Source organism: Agrilus planipennis, unplaced genomic scaffold (genome assembly GCF_000699045.2).
Source record: "Agrilus planipennis isolate EAB-ADULT unplaced genomic scaffold, Apla_2.0 scaffold134, whole genome shotgun sequence".
NCBI lineage: Eukaryota > Metazoa > Arthropoda > Insecta > Coleoptera > Buprestidae > Agrilus > Agrilus planipennis.
Window position 1 is genome coordinate 683683 of NW_020438860.1, and position 24708 is coordinate 708390.

The 24708-nt window shown below is 33.8% G+C and overlaps 2 protein-coding genes and 1 long non-coding RNA gene across 15 annotated transcripts; 2 read left to right on the forward strand and 1 right to left on the reverse strand.

Annotated features, from left to right (window-relative positions):
• Nucleotides 1-1392: 1392 nt before the first annotated feature.
• On the forward strand, nt 1393-4596 carry LOC108739008 (pantothenate kinase 3). 6 transcript variants are annotated; one of them, XM_018472669.1, is made up of 8 exons: nt 1393-1842; nt 1979-2100; nt 2743-2921; nt 2973-3146; nt 3212-3456; nt 3516-3692; nt 3955-4108; nt 4161-4596. In XM_018472669.1, the coding sequence occupies exons 2-8, from the start codon at nt 2025-2027 to the stop codon at nt 4323-4325; spliced, it is 1170 nt and encodes a 389-aa protein (XP_018328171.1). In that variant the 5' UTR covers nt 1393-1842; nt 1979-2024; the 3' UTR covers nt 4326-4596. The 6 variants fall into 6 exon arrangements, with proteins under 6 accessions (XP_018328171.1, XP_018328167.1, XP_018328173.1 ...); XM_018472665.1 differs by having other exon boundaries at nt 1979-2096; XM_018472671.1 differs by having other exon boundaries at nt 1393-1592.
• Nucleotides 4597-6468: 1872 nt separating this feature from the next.
• Nucleotides 6469-21942, reverse strand: LOC108739000 (liprin-alpha-1). 7 transcript variants are annotated; one of them, XR_001938070.1, is made up of 21 exons: nt 21408-21942; nt 18555-18656; nt 17423-17587; nt 17272-17346; nt 17101-17214; nt 16877-17035; nt 14391-14678; nt 13411-13548; nt 12613-13182; nt 12390-12549; nt 12068-12330; nt 10995-11084; nt 10332-10483; nt 9570-9864; nt 9367-9515; nt 9047-9299; nt 8773-8993; nt 8563-8719; nt 8376-8492; nt 8081-8282; nt 6469-7432 (listed from the first exon to the last, which is right to left on the reverse strand). XR_001938070.1 is itself a non-coding variant. In XM_018472654.2 (21 exons), exons 2-21 carry the CDS (start codon nt 19840-19842, stop codon nt 8196-8198), a joined length of 3741 nt encoding a protein of 1246 aa, XP_018328156.1. In that variant the 5' UTR covers nt 19843-19855; nt 19942-20145; the 3' UTR covers nt 6469-8195. The 7 variants fall into 7 exon arrangements, 5 of the variants coding, with proteins under 5 accessions (XP_018328156.1, XP_018328155.1, XP_018328154.1 ...); XR_001938069.1 differs by having other exon boundaries at nt 6469-7900; XM_018472654.2 differs by lacking the exon at nt 21408-21942 and adding exons at nt 19657-19855; nt 19942-20145 and having other exon boundaries at nt 6469-8282.
• LOC108739012 lies at nt 16142-19377 on the forward strand. 2 transcript variants are annotated; one of them, XR_001938072.1, is made up of 4 exons: nt 16142-16242; nt 16353-16469; nt 16563-16701; nt 18575-19377. It is a non-coding gene; the product is annotated as an uncharacterized LOC108739012 (long non-coding RNA). The 2 variants fall into 2 exon arrangements; XR_001938071.1 differs by lacking the exons at nt 16142-16242; nt 16353-16469; nt 16563-16701 and adding exons at nt 17936-18036; nt 18147-18263; nt 18357-18495.
• Nucleotides 21943-24708: the final 2766 nt, after the last annotated feature.

Here is a 24708-nt window from a genome sequence, read left to right on the forward strand (position 1 = left end):
CGTCATTATCTGAAAGCAAATAGTGCAAAATTAACAGGACTAACGGCAAATACTAATAGTTTTGGTAGAGAAGATCGGACAGATTTCGCCAAGGCAAGCTGGGCAGTCGCCTATTGCTCCTATTCCAGATAACCCACTGTACCCTGTCTGAAAGGAAGTAACGCTAGAGTAGACTCGCGAAAAGTGTATAAGACACTTTTAAGATCAACTAAATAGCTAAGCCCAAGGGAAGTCGTTCGGGGAGGCCCTCCCTAATTCCACAAGGGTGAGAAGAAACACACACGATAACGAAACGTTGAATCATGTAGAACTCGTAGGGTAAATGCAAAGCAATTTATAGTAAGAATATGCAGTAAGCTAAGCGAAGAGGTAAGCAAGAGACATGTTAGACTATACTACAACTACTAAAAGTGTTTTAGAAGTACCACTACTACATATAAAAAAAAACAAAAACATTAACAATCAACAATTACTTCAAATAAAATGAACAAAAATAAGCATGCAAAATAAAAAATTAATTTGAATAAAATTAACTTTATGAATTCTACTAGATAGAGCATGCAAGATAAAGAACTGTTTCAACTACGGGGTCATCTTTGTCCTCTCCAACGTCCATCTGAAACAAATACAGTGGTAACAGATTAATAACGAGCAATTAATATTAATTGTTATGTATTCTCACCTTAATTAAATAAAGTTGAATGTGCTTTTGCCACAGTCAAAGATTAATGTTTATCCATCCAAAGTGAAGAAATTTCAAGCGAGTGAAATTCAGTACTTCTATTGTAGAAAACTTGTTTCAGTGAGATCCAAAGAAACTTCAATGTGCTCCCCTTGTAGGCCTAAAATGGTCCAAAGTGAAGAATTCAGCAGGCAGTGAAATTCAGGAATTCTTTGTAGACAATTTGTTGATCCATGAGGTTCCAAATTTACTTCAATGCCCTTTTGTTTGTACATCAACCTGTAGGAAACAGTAAGAAAAACGAATTAACTGCATATACTATCAAATCATATTTGAAATAAAACAAAGGCAAACCGAATAACACATAAATCTGAGAATTATTAAATGGCGTCTTGGCGTGGCTGGGCGTTGCCTTTTACCATAGAAATCTGTTATGAGATAGATACAATGGATAGATATGATTCAGATCATAGATAACTATAGATGAAGTGTTTAGGCTACAGCCGAATGATATAATTTTTTCTTTTTTAAATTAATTTAAAGCAATTTTTAGTATACAACATAACTATATAGTGTTACAATGTTTAAACACCGAAATTATAATTATAATGTATTTGAAGTAATTGATTTTAATAATTTTATCATTATAACTCTTACGTTGTATAAATTCGCACAAGTATAACTTATAAATATGTCAGTATAAAACTTACTTCATATAAATAAAAGAGGTTAAAATACGTAGAGTAATTTAACAAATCCTCCGAAATTAAAATTTACTTTATTACCTAAAACTCAACTTGATTTAAAAAGTAGAGGTAGCAATCACTAACCAAACCAATCGAAAAACGAGTTAACATAGGCAACACACATAGAAATGGCGTGATTACTATATAGTTGTAATCATTAGTCAGTACGTACAAAATATGTTAATTACTTAATCAATTTCTAAACGGTGCATAATTGAAATATATATACGCTGCTGTTGCTCAACAACTAATAGTTAACTAAACTTGAACTTGGAAAAAAAACTATATACTAAAGCTGGATGGACATTGTTGATTAAGTTTTGATTTATTATGTAACGTGCAGTCGCTTTACAAATAATGTTATTGTGGAAATATTAAGTTTTATATTATAAGCACTTATTAAAATGTTGTCGGGTGAGTACGCAATTGTTTCTAGATTAAACTTAGAAATAAATGTATGATACAGTCTTTAGTTCAAAAGGTCAGGGTCATTTTGAAGTAATTTTTTTAAGTTGCAATTAAATAATTTTTTGTGATTTGTGACTTTTAGTTTTGAAGTATGGCTCCATGTGCTAGCAATCAAAACTCAAAAAGACATGTCTCAGGTGAAAAAGAAACAGAACGAAGTGTGTGTCAATGGAGCAGAAAAAGACGATCACACAGACGGCGTACGTAAGTATTCATGTGAATTTGTTATATAAAATCCATTTTTTAAATAAGAAGGCCTCTGTCTTTACTGCCATGTTTCCCAAGAAACAAGGTTATCGTGAAATACTCAAATACCTATATTGCTGTCTCACATTTTGTAACAAAATGAGTTAAATTATACATAGACTTTCAGTAGGGTCATGCAAAATACTAGGCACATATACAATACCAGTCAGTTAAATTATGTTATCTGTTAGTCATGTAATTGAAATTCTACTTTGATTAAAAGCAAAAATGATAAAATTGCAGTTTATATTGAATTGTTATTTTAATCGTAAGTATCTACAATAGTTCGACAATGTAATACTCGCGTTAAAAATAAGAAGAAAAAGAGTATGCATTTTGTACAAAAAATGGCATGTTGTCGGGTGCTCTATTGCAAAAATTCACTTATTTTGGCTACCTCCAAGTATTTAGCAGTTAACAACGGTGAGTGCTCATTTTTCTAATCAGCTATTTACTTAATATAAATATGAATGACCTTCGGACAAATGGTTATGTTTGGAGGTGAACGTGACTGATAGACGTTTCTTTTTACTTTTGTAATTATTGACATTTTTTCTTTTTATCTTTATAACATCTTAACATGAAACGGCTTGTTCACAGCGATGCCCTGGTTTGGTATGGATATCGGGGGCACATTGTGCAAGTTGGTCTATTTTGAACCGAAAGATATCACTCGAGACGAACTTGATTCCGAAATTGAAATCTTGCGGAACATTAGAAAGTATTTAACAAAACATTCCGCTTACGGGAAGACAGGTCACAGAGATATGCATTTACAGGTAAAAATTTGGACTTTTTCTTCGTATTATACTATTATACAGTTTCATCAGCTGGATAATGTGCCGTTGCGAGGCAGAAGAGGCACTCTGCATTTCATACGATTCCCAACCTGCGAAATGGGGAATTTTCTTGCGCTGGCCAAGTCAAAAGGAATGGCGACTCTCGTTACAACCGTCTCTGCTACAGGAGGGGGCGCCTACAAGTTTGAAAATGACTTTAGGAAGGTACAAAATGATTTATGCATAACGTTTTTGTTTATCCTCTTTTTTTTTTGTTTTTTATTTGGAAGGAAGTGAATCTAAAACTGGCCAAATTCGACGAATTCGATTCCTTAATAAGCGGTATCCAGTACATTGACACGCACAATCCCAATGAATGTTATTATTGGGCTAATCCGACGGAAATGGAAAAGTGCTCAAAGTCTAGTTATGACTTTTCCAATCCATATCCATTCCTCCTGGTCAATATCGGTTCAGGTGTAAGCATACTTGCCGTTTACGGGCCTAATAATTACAAGCGGGTTACTGGTACCAGGTAAAAAAGGTCCACCTTTAATATTACAGTTGTTTAATTGTCCTTCTGGCATCTTTTAGTATAGGAGGGGGCACTTTTCTAGGTCTATGTTGTCTCTTAACAGGCTGCAATACTTTTGAGGAAGCCATAGAACTCGCAGCCGGTGGAGACAATACTAACGTCGACAAGCTAGTGAGAGATATTTATGGGGGTGATTACGAAAGATTTGGTTTACCTGGAGACCTAGTAGCCAGCAGGTAAATTAATTTACTTTGTCTGTTTGCTTTGTATTATGTTATTGCAATTGTGCTCTCCACTTGTAAAGAATTGTTTCCTTTTATTTTTTTTATTGTACAATAATGTACTGAACTTCTTTTATGCCTTACGCCTTCTTTAATTCGATTAATGTTTTTTTTTCTCCAAACATGCACGTTCACCTTTTGTAGAGCTTTGTTTTTTTTTCTTGTTTCCTCTGTTTCTCTGTCCTCTGTCGCTTCTTTTGTCGGCTCCTATTTGAAGTTTTTCGGCTGTCTGCAGTTTTGGTCAGATGAACTCACGAGAGAAACGAAGCAAAGTTAGCCGTGAGGACTTGGCTCGTGCCACGCTCGTTACCATCACCAATAACATAGGGTCTATAGCACGAATGTGTGCTCTCCAAGAACACATCGACAGGGTATGATTATTGTTTCGTTTTATTTCTTTATATTTTTTATAATTTTTCTCAGGTGGTTTTCATAGGCAATTTTCTTCGAGTTAATCCAATTTCAATGAAGATGCTTGCATACGCAATGGATTACTGGTCAAATGGGACAATGAAGGCGCTGTTTTTAGAGCACGAAGGTTATTTTGGAGCTGTAGGGTGCCTCTTGAGGTTCAATGGACATGACTAACGATTAATTTTCTTTATACTTTAACTTAACGGTCATATTCACTTTCACTTTTTTAAAACGTGAACGGTAATTGTTACAATACGACACGATCAGATCATATTCCGGATCAAAAAGCAGTAAAGCGCACGTTTTTTTCTGAAGCATTTGGTTGGGCTAAGGTCACACAATCAATCCGGTGTACACCTTTGAAATGTAAACATACGTAAACTGGCATAAAGCGAAAAGCTCACGAGTGCTTTTGTAAAATAATATTAATAAATTGTTGATCGCGTTTACGCTTTTTGTTGTAAAAATTTTGGAAGAGTTACTATATATATATATATACATTAACAGGATAACGGCTTTCTTTTGGTGGATGCTCTGTATATGTATTTTCTGGGGTCTTATTGTTAGTACTATTTTGTCTTTTTGTAATTTTGTAATTGTTACACGATAAAAAGAATGTATGATAAAGTAATAAAATAAAAATGTGTACTGTATTCAGTGTTATCATTATTATTAGCACTTAAGTCGAAAGGTGGTTGATTAATAAAGTCATGTATGTGTCTATAACGTCACTTTTTTGTAATCATTTCAGAGGCAGTTCAAAGTTGCATTTTAAAGTTTAAATGTACACGTTATGGTTTGTGTAGTACAAATTTGCGCCTTTTTCCTCCATGTTGTTGGTGCGTAACTTTTCTTTTATTTATGTAATTGCTTAATATGTACTTCTAAATAGTTACTCCAATTTGGTTAATTTTACAAATAAATTGTTTTACTTATGAGTGTGATTTTCATTAATAATTTTGTTTTTCAAGTTCGAATGTTTTCGAAATTAATGTACACCTTACAGTAAATGTTGGCGAATTTAGCCTTTACCAATGATCAAACAACGATTAATAAATGCCGATTTTTGAAAGAGAACAATATAATGTAATTATTTAGAAGTTATTTATTAAACATAACAATTATGAGTCAAGAGTAAATTAAACAAATTTTCTTCTCTTAAATTATAACTTGATTTATAATTGTAATATTTAATAAATAATATCCAATGTACACTTATATTACATTGTTTCATCCCCCAAAAGCAACATTTACTAATTTTTCAATATTCGAGGGGATATTGACATTAGCATACACTTTTTCCTCCAATACACTACTGTTATGTTGGTTATCTAACTCGCAGGAGCAGTTAACAACTTAAGTTCGAGTAAACTCGCCCCCTCTTAATACCTACTATTCCTAAATGACTAAAATGTTTTAGTAAATTCGCCTCCGTTAGGGTATTTCCCACAGCCAATTTTATAATACGAACCTGATAATATCGGTTGAAAGGTTGTACATAAATTCATAAAACAATGATGATAATAATAATAATATAATATGTATAATATTTATAGATATATGTATATATATTATTTATATATAGATCTTGTTATCCGTAGCTCGAAATAAATAACTATTTAAAAATGCTATACAAATCGTACAAAAACTTGCGGTAGGTTTAGGTAATACAGAAATGCATCGAAATACACAAACCAGCGTCTACCCATTTTCATTATTTATACGTATACATGGACGTGTCTTTCTGTGCGTTTGTACGTAATTACCTATTAATTTCTGTTTTCAGTAATTCTTCATGATAATGATATTAATAATAGTACTATTAAAATTTGAAGAAGTTTTTACGTAAACAAACGCACGTTTACACGTGCTTGTACCAATAGCGCATCCGCATCGATATTTTTGTTTCTTCTCAATTAATTATAATAATAATAAAAAACTATATATGTACAACAATTAATTCGTGTTAACTACAATTTAATGACTCAACAATTATTATAAACATTACCACTACCTATTTAATATTTTACACGCTTCTGTACGTCTTTAATATACGAAAAAAAAAAAAAAAAACGGGGTCACGACAGACAGAAAAGGAAAGACAAACGATAGCTCAGGTGGGAATGTAATCTCAGGAGACGAGACAGCGTTCCCAGTAAATCTATCGAGGCGCCTGGGAAAGACCATTTCGAGTTTGCGAATTTCAATTGAAATGAAATCGAGAGAAAGCAAAAGCAATATGTAATAAGATATTGGTAACAATCGTCTTAATAAAACAATTATTCTATGTTTAATATGAATCGTAAAAAAAACAATAAATTATATAAGCTACTATAATGTTTGTATAAAAAAAATAACAACAAACTTACGAAACTAGAATATAAACGGTAACTTCAGTTGGAACTGTGCAAAGCGTAAGTCACATCTTTATAAGTTATGTATTTTATTTGAGATAATGGGAATGTATGTTACTGCCTTATTGTTAGTTTACAAAATAAAATTCGCAAGGACGTCCAGAAGTTTCCCAGACGCCAAAACATTAACCGAAAGAGATGAATTCCTCTCGTTTATTATCATTATTTTAATTTTTTCTAAAGTCTTAATATCGGCCAGAACACATTTTCTTTCGTTAATTTTGCATTAGAAGCGCCTTCTCTTTTCACGAGAAAAACTCAAAATTATTAATGATAAATCAACGTAAGAAACGTATAATTTACATCACTTGGATATCGCACCCTTAATAAAAATAAAACAAAGCACGTTCAACAAGTGGCAGCACCGTTAACAATAGGCACACACAAATGTTTACAGCTTTGCGATCGAATAATAGGGTGAGATAGAAGAAGGGAATATAATATTAATGGGAGGAAGGCGATAATACTGACTTACGCTGCCAATACATTCACACTAAACATACATCGCGTACAAAATCATAAATGATATGTGTAAAGAAAAATAAAGTAAGTTAATATTCGTTAATAAGACCGCGCAATTAATAGTTAATACTTCAATTCAATTGAGTTGCATCATCATTCGCAAAAGATAATCAAACTTGTGCGCATTAATTGATAATATAAAAAACTCACCCAACACTGCCAGAACATATTTCCTATTCCACATTTGAAAGAATATCTTCACAGGCTACGCCCCAAACAACTCCGAAGATCCACGACAACACCGGAAGCGTACATGCGTTCCTATTTTTCTCTTCAATTAACTATATCATCTTATACACAATTAGGTAGTGCTCTTTTTCACTTGCTTTCTTTCCAATTTTCTCTCTACATATCCACAATAATAAGAATAGTATATAAAAAATCATTACAGATACACGTAAATAGTGGCATTTTAAAAATCAGCACGAAAAATGAAACAGTTGAAAAAATTAATTTACCGTTTTTTGTTTCGTTTCCGTTTATTCTTTTTTCTTTCACTCTCTCTCTCTCTCGTTCTTTCGCTCTTGCTTTCGCCTTTTTTTATATATTATATGTATATATGTAATCTTTATGCATACAAACTCCTACGTAATATGATATACGATTGATTAAAGCTTTTTGTTCCTTTTTTGTCGTCGCCTTCGCCACTTTTTCCGCGTATTTTTTTCAAAATTTCCTTTCGAACTACGTATGTACAGACAAGAGACGGGTCGACGACACAACACACGTACATGACGATACACATCGTGAAAGGAAGATGGGGGTGGATGATATGATGAGGCGACACAGCAATCCGGAGGGACAGGGACGTTCCTGTAAAATTAACAGCGCGGTGCAAAAGGATGGTCAAACAGAGATTAAACCGAAATTACGAAAAAAAAAAAAAAAAAGAACGACGCAGAGCAATATTTCTTAATATTTATATGCGTACGTATACTACTCCTAAATTGTTTTTTCTTTTCATCCTTTTAAATAATTAGTCAAACGTTTAACCGTTAATGGCTGCTGCTGGTTTTTTGCTGCATCGTTTTTCTTCTAGTTTTATGACATGATGGGTGCAAAACGACATAGATGATTATCTGGCCGTCACGGAGACGGATCCCTCGTATCAGGAGCGTGTCGACATATCGTCAGGACGACGATCGGTCGCAGTACGTAACAGATTGTTGAACTCTACTTCTAAAGATTGCCTGGCCTACAGCAACAAAAAATAAAATTCAATATATAATTTATTTTACACACAATTAATTTGAACTACATTAAAAATAATAAACAATAAAGGACGAACCTGTGTGTTTTGAGTAGGAATTTGAAGAGCCAAAGCCATGCTGCTAGCATCAAAGCTTTCGTCCAGGGCCAGCAGGGCTCCATGAACTCCCGATTCCAACAAATTGTTGGCGTATTCCTGCAAATTTAAAATATCTCTTTACCTCCAGATTATAATAATAAATCAAAATTAGAGAACGATTTAATACTTTGAGTCCTATACTGGAAACCCACTTGATCACCCTATCGTTACTCCAAACGAGAGCGTCGATATTGGAGTCTTCGCAATTTTTTCGTCTGTTTTCCAAAACGTTTCGATCGTAATTGAGCCGTTTCAGACAAGATATGCCGTATTGTAAACTTGTTCTACAATTACACTGTTATTTCAATTAAATATTAAACAACACCTCGCGCCTTGCCTGTGAAAACTGTCGACCATTTTGAGCTGCCCACGAAGATCTTTTTTAGTCAAGTGATCAAGCATCCGTGCGTCCACCAGACACTCCATGAATGTCGTTCGATATTGAGGAAGCCCTAGGGAGGGCAACCATGCGTTCCCGATCCATTCATGATTCATATCACCAAACGCAAGTGTCGTTCGTGACGTTTTGGGCGCTGAAGGGGAAGTGAGGGACACCATCTACAAAATTGATATGTTACATTCAATAATCAAATAATCAAATCAATCATTACCTCTTGTATGGCGAGTCTGAGCTTCAATCGATGTAGTGGATTACTGATACCGATCTCTCGTTGTATCTCCGTATCGCTGAGTGCGCTCATGATAGCCCCTGACTTAACGTTAGCCCTACATGCGGCCACATACCACGCAGGCATTCCAACCCACAGTTCCAACCACGCCACTATTGTGGGACCGTTCCAGAGGGCAAAAGGCGTCCCTGCTTTCATCGCTTCTGCTAATAATTCATGTCTGTAGTCCCGTTCTCTGGTTAAAAAACAAGTGTTAAGATAAAATTGAAACCACAACGATATGGTGTTTGCTTGGGGCATACTTTTTCTTCTGCCTTCGATCGAATTCGCCCTTCTGTCCCAGTTTGTTCGCTACAATGGAGCCCGATTCGTTAATATCCCCGTCTGGTAATCCAATGCTAGTTTGACTCAAATTTAAATGCGGATCTCCAATCGCCTCCTTTCCTTTCGCCTGCACAAAAACAATAAAGTATCCAAACCGTTTATAAATTTTCTTACCACGCACCTTCTCCTTTTTGCTGAAAAATCTGCCCAAAGACGACTTGATACCCTTCTTCTTTTGAGCTGCAGCTGCAGCTGCGGCGGCGGCAGCTACGGCAGGAGACATATCTCGCGTCATAACCATCATCCCGGGCATCATGGACGTAGACGACGTGGACATTGGACCGGCTGGTATTGTTCCCATTTTTCCTGGTCCCGGTCCGCCTCCCATCATGCCCATTGCCGAGTTTTTGTGCAGACTGTCTTGACTGCTATGACGAGACGACATAGGTGATGGGGGAGTGTGCATCTGGCCTTGCCTAACGGTTACATTCAAAAACATACGCTACAACTACAGGACTACTGCGACAATCTATTTAAACAAAACTGATCTTTAAAGAAATTAACTATTATCTAAAACTTTTTCTAGTCCGAATTTGCAATTTTGATGGCATATTCTACTTTTATGTCAGAATTTGACTACATACAGCAAGCACGAAAGCCTTAAATGGACAATGAATAAATCTGCCAAAAGATAAGCAATAATACCTCCCGTTTTTCGTACTCAATAGAAATTCTTTTGTAATGTTGCCGTTTTTTTTCCTACAAACAAACCTAACAAGCACTTTTCAAAATGCACAAAACTAGCAGAAATCGAAAAATAACGAACAACCTGTAGGTCGCTGGAATTCCGTGAACACCCGCCCTCCTGCACATCAGCAGCACAAAAGATACAAATATGAAAATAATCGTTAAAAAAAGGTTGTTAATAAAAATTAAAACTGACCTTCGCAGCTCCTCTTGACTATGCGCGAGAGCCTGAGCAACCCTCTCCAATCTTAACGATCGGGCGGTGAGGGGCGAAGCCCCTCCACTGCTGTTTTCCGCCATATGAAGCTCCTCCCTTGACATTTCCGAACTCATCTGAGCAAGCTGAAGCTATAAACAAAAAATATTTCCTTTGTACAAACTTTGAATATCACCATAACAGGAATAAGAAGCAGAAAACATGCACTTTGAAATGTTATTCGTTTCCCATAAAATGCAGATAAATATCCAAGGTTTCCGATATTTTACTAATAAGAGTATTTTATGTGTGTACAGCGTATGTGTGACATGTCTTTTCAAGCCAACAACAAACTAATAACTGATTAAATGTTAAATTAAATTACCTCCTAGCAGTGAAAATTGTATAATCCATAAATATTGTAAAACATATTTCAAAATGTAAATAATGATTATAATGAACGAAGTGTTTTGAAATTAGTGAAGAAATAAAACAAAACATTAAATTCACATCAAAAGAGGTAAAAGAGACCTAAAAGTGTTTTGGATTACAGTATACCTGACCACAATAAAATATAATAAATAGAAGCAAATAAAAGAACCCAAATAAATATAATAATAAATAATACAATGAACGGTACGTATTTATTTTGGTTTATCGAACCTGACTGGTCGGGAGCGATTCTGAAAGAGCACCGGGGCTCAGGGTGGAGTGGTACTGCTGTAAATGAGCTGGAGACATTGAAGCTGGTGCCTATAACAACACATCACACAACAGCTCAACACACAACACGACAGAACTCCGGACCAGTGAATAACGTTTCTTACATTTTCCAAAATTCCACACGAAAATTGACATTTAAAATTAAATCAAAATGAGAAAAAATAAAATTAAAATAATTAAATAATGAACTGGATATGTTGAGTGTGAAATTTCTTAGGGAAAAAAATAGATTTAACCAGTGCTTCTCAAAGTTTTTAGTCCACTATCGCCTTTTGCACTTAAGAATTTCAGAAGACCCCCTACCAAGGAAAAATATCCTGGGGGCGGGTTAGTTAAAATTAGGAGTTAACTTCCTTAGTTAACATTCATAATTTTGATTAACAGCAAACTTATTACTAGTATCAATAAAAACCAATAACTTATTTTTAGCACATTTTTAAACAAAATGTTGTATGTATGTTCTGACTGATATTTAATTAGTTTTTCCTAATATTTCTTGCGACCCTCACTTTAAGAATCACTGGGTCAACAACTACTAAAGCTATTATTATTATATTAATAACAACGAAACATTGTAAAGAACTCGTAAAAAAACGAAATTTAATTCAAGATAGTCGTTTGGGCACAAAATAAAATAAATATTAAAAAATAATGAAGCCGTTAATTCGTGTGAGTGAACCATATTCATTAATTTATGATCAAACCTCTGATGATAAAAAACTCATGGATTGGTTTACAAATGTTTTACTGAAAGAAATTAAGCATTTAACTAAATAAATACTGATTTATTGCCCTGATAAGGTAAAATGTACATAGAGTATTTTTAATGAAATATTTTTAAGCCAACCCAAGAGCCTTTTTGTCGTCTGAATTTTTATCATAATTTGATAAATATCAATTAAGAACCCAAACGAAATAAGTTAACGTGTAGGCATAATATGAAAAGGAACTGTTAAATATTTAGGTTAAAAAACATTTAAATAACTTGCAAAAACTACCATTTAATGGCTCACCGTGTGGTATTTATGGAGGTAGTCTCTCTGAGGTGAATGGTGAGATTTAGGAGTGGATCGACCGCTCAGGGGTGGACTTTGCCGTTCTAAACTCCTTCCCCGTGCTAATAGGTTCATATGTTCCATACTACCGACCCGAGATTCCAACTCTTCTGCTCGTGCCTCAGTACTTTGCTTCTCCTCTTGAATAAGACGGATCTCGTTGTTAATTGCGTCCAACTGCTCCTGGAGCATCATCGCCAACGTCTGAGCGTCTGTGTGACCTAAACCGCCAAATGTTACAATGAAATGAAAAACAAAAATAGAGTAAAGTAAACAACACCTGAAGGGGATAAGATGTCAGCTGTACTGAACAAACTGTCGTTATCGTCTCCTTCAGCATCGCTCGAGACGTCGAAAGCCTGCTGTACATTGGCCAACACGTGAGCTTGCTGAAGCTTCTCCCATTCTTGCTCCGTCATCGAACGGGTTGCAAAATTCACCTTAAAAGCGGAATAAATAAATGATCATTAAACGCTAAAAGACAAAATGGGGTGTCTATTTACCTTATTAGGATCGTCATCAACGGGCGTTCGACTTTTAACGGTGCTTCGTCGTGGCAACGACGCCGAGTGAGCTTCGAAACTCGTATGACTAGAACTCCGTGTGAAACTGTTTGCGATAGTTGCATTCGAACCTCCAACTACGTCCTGCTGCTGTTGGGTAGCATTTGGTGACAGACTCCGAGTCAACGCATCTGTCTGTTGGATGTTGAACGCGATCTCTTGTTGCAACATTTGTCGTTTTACGTTATCGATCTCTAGTCTCGATTTCGCTAGTTCCTTCATAATTTCCGTCTTTTGCATTTCGAGCTCTTCCATCACTTTACGTGTTTTTTCGAGTTCCTGAGTAAGACTATTTTTCTCCTCCAACGCGTGCATACGTTCTTTCAGATGCACCTGGAGACGGTCGTTCGATTCGGACAGGAGTTTGTCAACGGTGGCCGAGAGGCGACTGTTGTGTTCTTCATTCATCTTGAGTCGCTGATTAAGACGAACCAATTCTGCGTTTTTCTCATCCAAATTCGCCTCGAGCCGCTGAATACGGTCTTCGGCCGAGCCGTGCCGTTCTTGAGCCTTCACAGAAAATAAAAAACAAAAATATTTTTAAAAAAGAATAAATATTCAACATGACACAAATAACTAAATAAGACTAAAATGCGGAAATAATTGGACAGAAGTGCCTTTAGGAAGTGGACGAAATCAAGCAACAAAATTGGAAAGGATCATGTAAATTTTAATGAGATCACAGCAACACAACAACAATAGCATTTCTAGTTATAAATAAACAAAAACTTCTCATACCTGCGGTCTCACCTGTGTCAGAGCTTCCATTCTCTGCTTCAGCTGTTCCTCCATCTCAGGCAACATCGAATATTGCGACAGTTTTTGCTCTGCCAATTCAAGCTTCTCTTGAATAGCGGCGATCTTTTCCTCTTGTAACTGCAACATAGTGCTATTAAAATAACAAAGCAAAACAACAAATTTTTTCCAGGAGACATCCTTCTGAAGAACGTCAGCCCAAACTAACAATAAAGCCGCGTTATAATTATTTTCATTTAATTGTTATTCAAACGTTACCGGGGTAAAAATAATCAATTAATGTTAGTCGTAGGTAACTTCGTATCCATAAGGAAAGTAAGGGGAGGGGGGAAGTGAAGATAATAAGCCAATAATATCATAAAATGCATACACTAACTGTAAAAATAAATAAATAGAGCATGCTTAAAAAAACACGCTTAAAAGGGAGTAATAAAGCTCTGCAGTGTGAAGTGCAGCTGGTATTAAGATAAATGCACAAGTATCTGGGAAGAGCTTACGCTGTCTACTTTGTTCCAAGCGAACTGAAATTTCCACAAAGAGGAAAATTTAATTAATAACTCACACAATCATTGACCACCAAAACCAAATTACATTAACAGCACGCATAAAAAAAACAATGATGCAAAATAAAAGGGAACAAGACAGGTTTAATTTTCTGCCGTAAGTAACATTGTTTTGGATAAGTCGCAGGAAGAAATGGTGCGAGAAAAATAATAATATTATATTACAACAAATTCCAAAACGTGAATAAGAAAAGGAATATTAATACTATCAATACATCAAAAATGTGTTTAACAGAGTGCAAAAAAAAAAAATAAAACGAAACATTCGAGAAATATGATAGAACCATTAAAACATTCACAACATTACTTACATTGTTTCTAACATTATAACATTTCTTTTATATATTTTAATTACTCTGTACAACATAATGATTAACAAAAATATTGTCAACAACAAACCTTCAATTGTGCAGTTTTGTTTTGCAATTCTTGCTCGAGCTTTTCGTTAAGATCATGCAGAGACGTCGATTCCCTTTGGGCGTTCAAATAGCGCTTCTCTAGCGTTGCGATCCGTTCTTCTTGATCCTCCTTTTGTGCCACGTTCTCCTGCAAATCCCTCTGCAACTTGGCGTTTGTTTCCTGTGCTTTCAGGAGTTCCTTCTGTGTCTTTGCCAAAGTTTCCTCCAACTCACCTACACGACTGGTCATCTCTGCCACTCGCCTTTGCCATGTACTTATCTCGTTCGTCTAAAAACAACAATAATTAAAAAAAAAATACATATGTACAATGAAAGACTTATCACTTTGAAGCAACAAAATAAAAAGAGAGATATAATGAAAGATATATACGTGACTGGTTTTCAAAAGGGTAAAAGGTCGAATATGTTGCTGCTTGAAAATAAAAATACAACCAGACATAATAAAAAGTATAAAAAAATGAACTTTTAATATATAGTTATAAAAGTAATTAAACTTTATACATTATTTTTTAAACAGTAAGAAACGACCGTAATAAAGCATTAAACTATCAACAAATCAAACACTCAATAAAAAGACAAAACCTGATCCTAAAAAGCTATCCAAACATGTAAGTGTAATTTTCTAAACATTTTAAACTCATGCAAAAATGTAATGTTTAAAGAATAGTCCACCTGTTGCTCCAAGGCGGCTTGTAGATCTGCAATCCGGGCAACAGAATCTAAGCTGGTACTCCCTTCAACGCCGCTGCTGTTTTCGGAGACTCCTAGACTACCATTGGTTAATCGCGGCCCGGTGCTGATGTTCAAAGCATTCTTTAAGGCGGTCGCCGTCTAAACAGCGGAACAACAAAACAAACATGTGCTTGATTACATAAACTAATTCAAAAGTTTCATACCTTATTATTTGAATTATTTACTTGGTCCCCTGAATCTGCTTGTCCATTTTCTTTGGGTTTTTCTTCAATTGCTGTTATATTTGGCGGAGGGCCTCCTAACTTATATTGTTGTAGCTACAAATAGTTATTCATCTACACAATTCATTACAGTCAAAATGGATTTTTACTCACTTCTTCTTTGGTACTAGCTAATTCTTCTTCTAATACAGAATTTCTTTCTAACGCAACCCGTAGTCTTTCTCTCACCTAAAAAAATTTATTGTTCATCATTGATTTTATTAAATATCTTCAGGAAAAATATACAACTACAATTATCAGTTACCTTTTCGTCCAATGCTTTGTGATGCTCAAACAGGCTTTTTAAGGCTTTCAAAACTTCTACTTCGGATGAAACGCCTGATTGAGCGGCCGTTTGACGCTTCACCACCGTCATCCTCAGTGAACGTTCGTGTCGTGATACCAGACATTCTAGATGTTCTAATAACAGCTACCGACAAAAAATAATTAAAATTTTAAATGAACACAGTACAAAAATTAGTTGTTAAAATTGTAACAATTAAGAAACCATTTTGAAAAATTTACTAAAATAACAAAGAGGTACCAACTTACAGCGTCAATAAAACCCTAACCAAAGTACAGGTCGGATGCTTCGGAAATACAATTCTCTTAATATAAATGCACAAAAATGATAAAGTAAATAAATACAAAAATACAGTTATTTTAGAAATAAAAAAGGAACGGCAAATATAGTTTTCTATGATTAATTAAATTAATCTACCGGCAAAATTTTGTAGGTACTCATGACACTATATTTTGCCATATCTATTGTTGCATTTCTATTGTTCTGTTTGAAATTTTCAAGATGGATCCTAACTAACAAGGCCAAAGAATTAAACAGATTTGCTATTCTACCAAAAAACAAACAAAACCATTTCGGTAAGTTACTGAAAACTATTTAAATAATGGTACTAACCGAAACCATAGTGAATATTTCAGGAATGATTATAAATACAATTATTTATTAATTTAAATTATACCGCCAACAGGCATGGATAATAACAAACGGACTAAATTGGCCTTATTCATTTGTCAATTAATTGTTTTCTCTGTCCATATCAAGTCACAAATTAATCACTAAATGTTGATCATACACCATCACACAGGTTTGTAATAATTTACTCGATTTAGTAATGATAAAACATAGGGTATGTAAGTTATTGTCTAAAATACTTGTCTAATTATGAAAAACGTTTTAGTCTTTGTAGACATCAAAGAATCTTTAACCAAACCAAAAGAATCAATAGAAATACAATACCACAGCCATTACCTATCTTATTCGAATGTAAACAAATAAGATGCACAGGTTATAAAATACTATGTAAACAATAGTAGTAGGTAAGTAAACGAAATCTAATAGATTTAATAATAATAATAAATGCGGAAAACAAACTCACTCTAGTATTATTCCTTTCAGCTTTTAGTTCCGANAAAAAGCTATCCAAACATGTAAGTGTAATTTTCTAAACATTTTAAACTCATGCAAAAATGTAATGTTTAAAGAATAGTCCACCTGTTGCTCCAAGGCGGCTTGTAGATCTGCAATCCGGGCAACAGAATCTAAGCTGGTACTCCCTTCAACGCCGCTGCTGTTTTCGGAGACTCCTAGACTACCATTGGTTAATCGCGGCCCGGTGCTGATGTTCAAAGCATTCTTTAAGGCGGTCGCCGTCTAAACAGCGGAACAACAAAACAAACATGTGCTTGATTACATAAACTAATTCAAAAGTTTCATACCTTATTATTTGAATTATTTACTTGGTCCCCTGAATCTGCTTGTCCATTTTCTTTGGGTTTTTCTTCAATTGCTGTTATATTTGGCGGAGGGCCTCCTAACTTATATTGTTGTAGCTACAAATAGTTATTCATCTACACAATTCATTACAGTCAAAATGGATTTTTACTCACTTCTTCTTTGGTACTAGCTAATTCTTCTTCTAATACAGAATTTCTTTCTAACGCAACCCGTAGTCTTTCTCTCACCTAAAAAAATTTATTGTTCATCATTGATTTTATTAAATATCTTCAGGAAAAATATACAACTACAATTATCAGTTACCTTTTCGTCCAATGCTTTGTGATGCTCAAACAGGCTTTTTAAGGCTTTCAAAACTTCTACTTCGGATGAAACGCCTGATTGAGCGGCCGTTTGACGCTTCACCACCGTCATCCTCAGTGAACGTTCGTGTCGTGATACCAGACATTCTAGATGTTCTAATAACAGCTACCGACAAAAAATAATTAAAATTTTAAATGAACACAGTACAAAAATTAGTTGTTAAAATTGTAACAATTAAGAAACCATTTTGAAAAATTTACTAAAATAACAAAGAGGTACCAACTTACAGCGTCAATAAAACCCTAACCAAAGTACAGGTCGGATGCTTCGGAAATACAATTCTCTTAATATAAATGCACAAAAATGATAAAGTAAATAAATACAAAAATACAGTTATTTTAGAAATAAAAAAGGAACGGCAAATATAGTTTTCTATGATTAATTAAATTAATCTACCGGCAAAATTTTGTAGGTACTCATGACACTATATTTTGCCATATCTATTGTTGCATTTCTATTGTTCTGTTTGAAATTTTCAAGATGGATCCTAACTAACAAGGCCAAAGAATTAAACAGATTTGCTATTCTACCAAAAAACAAACAAAACCATTTCGGTAAGTTACTGAAAACTATTTAAATAATGGTACTAACCGAAACCATAGTGAATATTTCAGGAATGATTATAAATACAATTATTTATTAATTTAAATTATACCGCCAACAGGCATGGATAATAACAAACGGACTAAATTGGCCTTATTCATTTGTCAATTAATTGTTTTCTCTGTCCATATCAAGTCACAAATTAATCACTAAATGTTGATCATACACCATCACACAGGTTTGTAATAATTTACTCGATTTAGTAATGATAAAACATAGGGTATGTAAGTTATTGTCTAAAATACTTGTCTAATTATGAAAAACGTTTTAGTCTTTGTAGACATCAAAGAATCTTTAACCAAACCAAAAGAATCAATAGAAATACAATACCACAGCCATTACCTATCTTATTCGAATGTAAACAAATAAGATGCACAGGTTATAAAATACTATGTAAACAATAGTAGTAGGTAAGTAAACGAAATCTAATAGATTTAATAATAATAATAAATGCGGAAAACAAACTCACTCTAGTATTATTCCTTTCAGCTTTTAGTTCCGATATTTCTTCCTCCCTCTCAAGAAGTTGTTCCCGTGCTGCGTTTAGTTCTTTCGTTAACGTGGCGAATTCCTGGGGGTTAAATTAATTAATGTTAATTATCTTATAAAAGCGTACCCTACCGCCAATATATGCAAGCAAACATACGAGTAATACTATAATAAACAGACTAAACTTCCAACAAGAAAATACAAAATTAAAAACGAACGTTATTAAGCCTGAAAAAGAAAGAAAAAAAAAAGATGAAAGAGAGAGACAGATAGGTGAACTGAGCGTTATTAACGAATTAAGACCAAAAAATTGGAAAAAATCCAAAGGTAAATGACCGCAACAACCCGATAAAATTACATACAGGAGTTTGCAAAATTAATCCAACCGTTTAAGAAAATCTAACAATAGTTTCTCTCGCTGCACTCAGCATATACGCTTTCGTCTATATAAAACAATGCATATCATCTTTTCTATTTCCCTCGTTATTTTTGATGAATTTGAAGAGTCTACTTGCTTATGGATAACAATAGCTAAGGTCGAGTAATATAGAACGTGATAAACGCGATACTTGCAGCTCTTCTTTCAATTACGAGCAAGAATGACAAAAAATAAAATCGATTACGGATGTATACAGGATTCCTTACACATATAGTACATGTACACACACACAGACACGCCTCTACTCATCTTGCTTTAAGGGACTTTTATTAAAGTCAAATCGAAACAAAGTATGTGAAGCAGAAGAAAAAATGTAACTAGCAAAAGTTTGATTTTTCTTTTTCTATTAAATGTCTAATAATGAGTAAATGTAGTGTATATTTTTATTGCGACAGGCTAGTTTTAATTTCCACTTGATTTACTCGTTCAAGTGAAAACGATTGTACTCATTGATTGATTATTATTTAAAGTTGATTGGTTTTAAACAGTTGATTGCGGATGAGCGGTTTGTAAGCGGAAAAGCAGTCGATTGAAAAATAATAGGTACATCGCATCGCGTCTCCGGAAAAAGACAACAACGGATCGGACTTTGCAGTGTGTAACATACTGCAAAAAAGTACATTTTTTTTGTTTACCAACCCACCTGAAGAAATTGCCTTATGTACTCGTTACCGTGTTCTTTAAGAAACCCTTGAACTATCTGGTTGTCCTTATGCAATAGCAAAAACCAAAAGCCGCTTCTTGAATTGTTCTCATTCACAATTACACTGTTTATATTATTACTAATGCTTTTGTTATTGTTGTTGTTATTGATATTGGAAGGTAACATAATTATGTAGTAACTAAAAAAATATATTTTCAATAACCCTCCATTTCCACTTATTAAATTAATTGAACCAAACTAATACTTATTAAATTAACGTATTACCTACAAGAAAAAGTGGACGACACCTTTCTATGAGAAAATTCGCAGATAATGAATTTTAAATTTCCGTATTGTTTAAATTCCCTACAGACACAGACATTTCTCTGCAATTTTTAATATTGGCATTCCAATGTTAGTTCCATCCACAAGAACGACTTATTAAAAAACACAAAAACCAATAGTGAATAATAAATTTTGCTTTTGACATTCTTCTTTTAATTTTGAAAAAATCCAACATTTTATTGAGACCCTGTATGATTAGCTTAATTATGTGCACAATGCAGGCTGCATATGTTCCCGAAATAGCACTCGTTGCAGTGCACCAAAAATAAACTATATCTTAAAAAAAACACACATTTATGTGAATTACTGACAAAAATAATTTCGGTGACTTTAAACGTTCTGGATATTCAAAAGTGTATGATTTTCGAAAAAAATCCGCTTTAGTTAACACGATACATTGCGAGTGTCCCGTCATTTAGACGCTATTCCTCTCTCAATTTTAAGCGCCAACTGACACAGAAGGCGTCGCGGCGCTTCAAATCTTCCCCCTCCATAACGTCTTCACCCCGTAATTAATAACCTTTATAACGGACAAGAGTATCCAACGTTATTTCTTTTTCTACTACTTAACGAACAACAGAGAAACAAATGAAAACTTTACAGAAAAAAGAGAAAACCTAGTAATTTTAGAATGCTTTTAAAAACGGTCTTAATTACAAAAATAAAATAGTACATATATTTCATTAATTCATTGTGAATGAAAAACGCGTGCTTTTTTGATATGTAGGTAGACGAACTTACTTTCTATTGCAAATATGATCATGACTACACCTATGTATTTTATATTACCCAATATACTTAATTAGACATTATATACTTGATTTATATGTATTTTGTAAATCAAGGCAGTTATGAGGTCCCACTTAATTTTTATTTGATTTTTCATTCACGAAAAGAAGCAGATGCCATTAAAGTACATAAATATTTTCCCAAAATAATACTGTCAACGCTGCAAACTTTTAAGAATATTTTTTAAAACAATTTAAATGGGTATATTTAAATGGATTGTCACATTCGATCAAAATCAAAAACGAAAGCCACTCAAATGTCAAGCTCTTCATATTTACAATTAGTTGAGAAATATAGATATTAATATTAACTAGGGATTTTGAATGAAATAATAAAAAAAATGCAGTTACAACAAATAGTGGCGTTTAAAGGGAATCTTGATGCTCAAAAACACCATCGTTCTCGAAATCGATACAGCAACTAATTCGGGTGGTAGGTGCTAGGTAGAGATACCTACTTTATATACGTATGTATATATCTATATAATATCCGCACACGTAAATTGGGGGACACCACATAAAGTATCTAATGCATTCAAAATTAGTTAGGGCGCATGAAAATACAATAGTTATAAGATCGCAACAAAATTGCAACATATAAAAAACTTTCGTATGTACCTGGGGAAGGTTTGCTGCAATCTGCCTATGGAGTGAATCCCGTTCTTTTTCGACTTCTGTTAATTTGATTTCAGTATCCGAAAGACGTGCCTGCGTCTCCCGCAAACTGTCCATCAACTTGTCTCGCTCGTCTAACATAGACACCATTAACTGTTCGAAATTGGCGTCTTCACTAGAAAATTGGGAGCTCCTTTGACTAATGCTGTCCTCCGAAATGGTCGGCATAACGTCGCACATCATATTCCACATTTTCACGTTTTCAAAAAACACAAGTACACCCTTCCAAATTATTACAACCAACCAACAAGCAATCAATTCTAACCCTCCGATGGAACTCGCCCGTGTATTAACTTAAAAACTATCAGGGACACGTTCGGGACCACCAAACATTACACGGAAACATAGCAACAATTACATTTAGTTGAATAAAGTGCTTATTTTATTTACAAGACCTGACACACCTACAAATTCCAAGCCGCACAGTCCTATCAACGCAAACATCTTGGTGACCGGCCATCTTGAATCAACTGTCAAAGTGGCGTGGAAGAATAATTCACAAACTTGTTTTTAAACTATAGGCAACCAATATTACACCAAAATCGGGAAGCTGTGCACTGAGCGCCATCTAGTAGGTAATAGTTAAAATGTAAAAGATTTCTCTAATCGATTCCGATGTCGGTACGGCAGTTTTCTAAATAACCAACAACTACTATTGAGCTATATAGTTCTAGATAGATCCTTCTCGAAGAATCCTAATAAACTATATACTTGTAGATTCCTACAGAAAATGACGTTCCACAATAAAACTTTAAAATGTAGGTAAAATAAATATTTCCAAGTATAAAGGCAATTAAATTGTTCTATTTTTAACAAGTAAATAACTTGTGACTTTTTCAAATTACCTTTTCTACGTTTATTCATTCATACTATTTTACTCTAATTTATGATTAATTATAACAATATATGTAGGATCTGTGCATAATTAAGAGATTTATATTTACTTCAGATCAGCAAATAATCCAGTAATAAACTCATTGATAGTAAGAGGAGACGCTTCCTAAAATGTATTACAAATTAAATTACGATCAAATCGAGCTTGTACGAATTTCATTGTGTTCCTGTAGTAGTTTTTTACGGGCAATGCGTCTAACACCGTAAATTCAATTTATTGGGTCTTTGCGAAAATTGTCCGTTAACTGCTAAACTTAATTAATGGTATATGCAATATACATCTGAAACACCCCCTTTCTGTACCAAGAACAATGTAACGTATTCGACATTGTTACAATACACACATGCACCCTTTAGCAGTACTTATTTTATATACTTATGGCAAAACATTTCCACTTTTAAATAAAGACGAACTGCTTTTAAAGTTAAAATTAATTTCGGGAAGAGAGACGAAGTGTGGAAATGAAAAATTAAATATTTAAGGTTGTTGCCAGATAAACAGTTGTCAATAATTATATAAAAAGTAAAACGAAAATTGAAATTCCCTTTCCCTATAAAAATGGAGAACGTTACCCCCCCCACGTAACTTGCGGATATTCAAAACACGTATCTGTTTTTTAAAAATTACTTGTGGTAATTAGGGGCGAATGTCTTTTATTATTTATCTACATTTACATTGTATTTCTGGTATAGTACGAAATTAAATTTCTTCACACCCACCCCGCGGATCTTTATAATACAACAGCAATAAAAAATACTTTATGATCTCCGCTGTAATGAACGTACTGAAAATGCTTTAACACAGTAATTGTGCAAATGAAAAACAGAAAAAGTTCCAACTCATACGAAGAACACAAGAAAATCGATCTAATTGTAAAACATGCGTTTTCATATTTTTATATATCTACCTACTTGTATATTTAATATTTAAACAAGGTAACAAAGGTCCAACATGTTGTATGCAGATACGTGAACAGAAAAACGGCAGATCCGTAAACGTTTTTTGAAAGGCATCCCCGCAGAAATTTACATATAAAAAGGGCTACCTGACACCTATCCCAAATTTCAAAGAAGAAGAAAGCTCTTTTTCGTACGTATGTACCTGTGCATCACGTAAAATCGCTTATAGGCAGACGTATAGAAGAAAGATAGGTACGATAGATATAGAAAAGTATGATTTTTAATCTTTAAAACTAACTAACAATACTTAATTAATTTAACATCCATCATTTCTACAATTGTCAATATCAAAACTCGTTCTATTATTATAACAAAAGTAGGACGCCCGAGAGGATAAATTTTTAAAAACTCTGTGATAATAAAGTGGGAAAAACTTTAATATTTTGTAAGTGAGGAAACCGATAGAAAATAGAGAAGAAAAGATGAAAATGCTTTTAGAACTAAACGTACGTGGTAAATATAATTTTCCAAACTTCTCGAACTGAACAAACTTTTCTTAATTATGACAACGGCCTATTTCAGACACGTAATTGTCGATTTCACACACGCAGAGCACGACGCTACTCTATAAAAATAAGAGAACAGACATAATTGTTTGTTCGTAACCAGAAGCATTAATTTTTCCACACCTATGTTTAAATCTTTAGATATTTCACGAAACTTTCCTTGATTTCGTTTATAGTGAACTCCTTCGTTTTAATGTTTGGCCATTTTCGTACTAACAAGTTCGTACTGACTCAAAACTTCCAGTACTTTCATTAACTAGTAGTTAATTATACATGCAAAAAAGATTACAAAGTTTGTAATCGTCGATTAAACTTCCTTAAAAGTAACTCGATGGATTGAATTTTTGTACGATTTCGTTCGCATAATTTCGGTGTCATTGACGTAAATCGATAAATTTTCACGATTAAATTATATTTTATCTGTGTAAACACAGTTAGAAATAATAATTAGTTGTCTAAGTACAATTAAACAGCAATTTGTAATATAGTATATAGACAACCGAAACTTGCAGCAAAAATTACAACTTTACAAATGTAATTACAAAGAAAATTAGAAAACGTTTTTTGTCATCAGAATACCTTTTTCAAATGAAACTCAATACTATCCTCAAAAAATACTTAATATTACTTAGAAATAATTAATTATTTAGTAATATTTTTAAAGACGTCTCCTTGTAAAATTGATTGAAAACCTTTACACATTTTTATTCAAACCTGGTAAATTAGCTTTTACTTAGTGCTTCAGTTAATTTTTGTTGTAAACTATTGTAGTAATTTCAAAAATTAAATGGTTACGAAGATTCACAAACGTTAACAGTAATCATCAATAATTTTTATTGAAAATTTTGGTGGAGGCGCCGGGACAATTTAATATAAACGTTATA

Bases quoted from the DNA above. Each gene is read 5' to 3' on its own strand.
- LOC108739008 (XM_018472665.1), top strand. From the start codon at position 1,988: ATGGCTCCATGTGCTAGCAATCAAAACTCAAAAAGACATGTCTCAGGT. The intron at 3,147-3,211 runs GTACAAAATGAT...TTTATTTGGAAG, and splicing joins TTGAAAATGACTTTAGGAAG to GAAGTGAATCTAAAACTGGC. The intron at 4,109-4,160 runs GTATGATTATTG...AATTTTTCTCAG, and splicing joins TCCAAGAACACATCGACAGG to GTGGTTTTCATAGGCAATTT.
- LOC108739000 (XM_018472652.1), bottom strand. From the start codon at position 21,656: ATGTGGAATATGATGTGCGACGTTATGCCGACCATTTCGGAGGACAGC. The intron at 12,550-12,612 runs GTAAATAGACAC...TCCGCTTTTAAG, and splicing joins TTGATGACGATCCTAATAAG to GTGAATTTTGCAACCCGTTC. The intron at 12,331-12,389 runs GTGTTGTTTACT...TTGGCGGTTTAG, and splicing joins TGACATCTTATCCCCTTCAG to GTCACACAGACGCTCAGACG.